General features: G+C 37.3%; 1 protein-coding gene across 1 annotated transcript; it reads left to right on the top strand.

The window, feature by feature from the left end:
- The first annotated feature begins 1,207 nt into the window (after nucleotides 1-1,207).
- Nucleotides 1,208-1,729, top strand: LOC131065839 (uncharacterized). Its single transcript, XM_058000479.2, has 2 exons — nucleotides 1,208-1,379; nucleotides 1,479-1,729. The coding sequence occupies exons 1-2, from the start codon at nucleotides 1,208-1,210 to the stop codon at nucleotides 1,727-1,729; spliced, it is 423 nt and encodes a 140-aa protein (XP_057856462.2).
- The last annotated feature ends 470 nt before the right edge of the window (nucleotides 1,730-2,199 follow it).

Raw genomic sequence — 2,199 nt, 5'->3', positions numbered from 1 at the left:
ATGTATCTTGCTTGGAGATACTGAGTCTCCTCAACAAGTCCCTTGCATCTTTTCCTAAGTAAGTGATCCTTAGTTTGCAAGTCCTTCCGGAGCAATGAGCTTCTTTGGGCAGTGATCCCTTCAATTATTTATAATATTGTTTATATATTGTTAGTTAACTGTCACTGTGGGTTTTCCCTTCTTGGATTTTGCATGTAAATTTGGTGTTGTCATATGTATGTGTGTTCTTTACTTATATTTCTTTTCTAGTTATCAAATTAAAGTTTAAAGTTGAAATTGAATTGAGTTATAAAGTTTAAAGTTCAAGACTAATTCATCCCCTCTCAGTCTTCGGGTGTGTTTAACAATTGATATCAACACTAAGTTCCTCTAAAGAAGCTTAATTGCTTGAGGAAAGATTCGATATGACACAAGTTGTATCCCATAAGGCACATAAGTTTGATGGCACAAACTTTGCTTTTTGGAAATGCAAAATGGAAGGTTACCTAGTTGGAGTATGGAACTCAGACAAAGATGGTTATACATTCCCTCTTACTCCTCCAATTGATGCAACTGACATTAGGGCATATGAAAACAATGGAAAAGCAAGGAATGTTATCGCGAGTGGTTTAAAAGTTTTAAAATTTGTGAAGATGATGCACTATAGCACTACCAAAGAAATGTTTAGGATTTTTAACTATGGAAGGATTGGTCATTTTGCTTCTAAATCCACTTCTAAAGAATATAGCAATATAAAAGATAGAAATTCTAGAGAGAAGACCAAAATAAGTTTAAATTCCAAAGAGAGTAGTTATTCATCTGAAGATGAGGGTTGTGATGATTCAAATGATGAGACATTATTTATGACTATGAAAGTTGATGAAAAAATGAATAATAATGAAAAATAGAAGGAATTTGGTACTTTGCAAACTAAGAATAATGAGAAATCAATGATTGTGTGGTCTTCTTTCCATGCAAAATAGGATCCAAATATTTGGGTAATTGATAGTGGATGTTCTAGTCACATGAATAGTGACAAGAGAAAATTCATCAGCCTTGAGAAGTGGAAAAAGGGATTAGTAAGGTTTGGTGATGAAGGGTTTGAACAAATCTATGGAAAAGGGACTACAACTCTTGATGGAAAACATAAGACCGATGATTTAAAACAAATCTTATCAATATCAGTTAGATGTGCAACAAAGGATATATTGTTATGCACCAAGGTCTTATGGTTCTAATCTTTGAGCATATTAAAGCTAATCAAATCGCCCACCCCCAGCTTTCTGTCTTTGAATCTAAGGAGGAAGGGTCAGATTCTGAATTTTCTGTGGGTGAGGATTCTATCGGTGATTTGAAAAGTAAGATTGAGGAGAGCCTGGAGGACTCTAAGGTTGAATTGGGTAAGAAAAGAAAACAGGAGAGTAGTAAGTCATCCTCTTCCAAGGGCAAGAAAAAAAGAAAAGAGAAGGTCTTCTAGATACACTCTTCCTCCTCCTCAGAGGTCTCTGAGGACTTTGAAAAGGATGACTCTCCATCCCCTCAGAAGAAGAAACCTAAATCTTCTTTTCAGAACAGGAAAAAGCAGAAAAGGCAGGACAATTCTGAGTCAGAGATGAAGGACAAAGAGCAGAGAAAGGATTCAGATGTGGACCTAAAAGTTGAGGAGGAGATTATGGGGGATGGTTTCAACCAAAGTGTTGATGGTGATGCCGAACAGAAAACCAGTGGTGAAGACCCCGAAACTGAGTAGGCCAAGGTTGGTGAAAAATAACCCCGTTCTAACCCTTTTGTTGAGGGTTTGTGGACACCCTTGACTGGCTCATAAACAGTCACAAGAAAGTTGTGGAGGAAAACAAGAAACTGAGTCATAGGATTCAAATTCTTGAGACTATTAGCATCGGTGAAAGTAAATCCATGGCTAAGTATGTTGATGATTTGGCAAAGACTATTGACAAAGCTGAAGAGATTAGGGATGCCTTCAATCCAAGGTTTGAGCAAGTGGAGAAGGCCCTGGAGGAAATTAAAAATAATGACATTGTTAGGGACCAGAGAATGGTGGATGCTGAAAACAGACTCAACAAAACCAATACCTGTCTCAGAAGGATTGCTGAACAAAGTTACAACATTTTGAAGGCCTCAGATGACAACATCAAAATCCTGATCAATAAGCTGGAGAATGAGAAGGGATCCTTGGAGCGGGAACTTGACATGGAGGGTGTG

Source organism: Cryptomeria japonica, chromosome 1 (genome assembly GCF_030272615.1).
Source record: "Cryptomeria japonica chromosome 1, Sugi_1.0, whole genome shotgun sequence".
NCBI lineage: Eukaryota > Viridiplantae > Streptophyta > Pinopsida > Cupressales > Cupressaceae > Cryptomeria > Cryptomeria japonica.
This window is presented reverse-complemented; position numbering and strand designations above follow the sequence as displayed.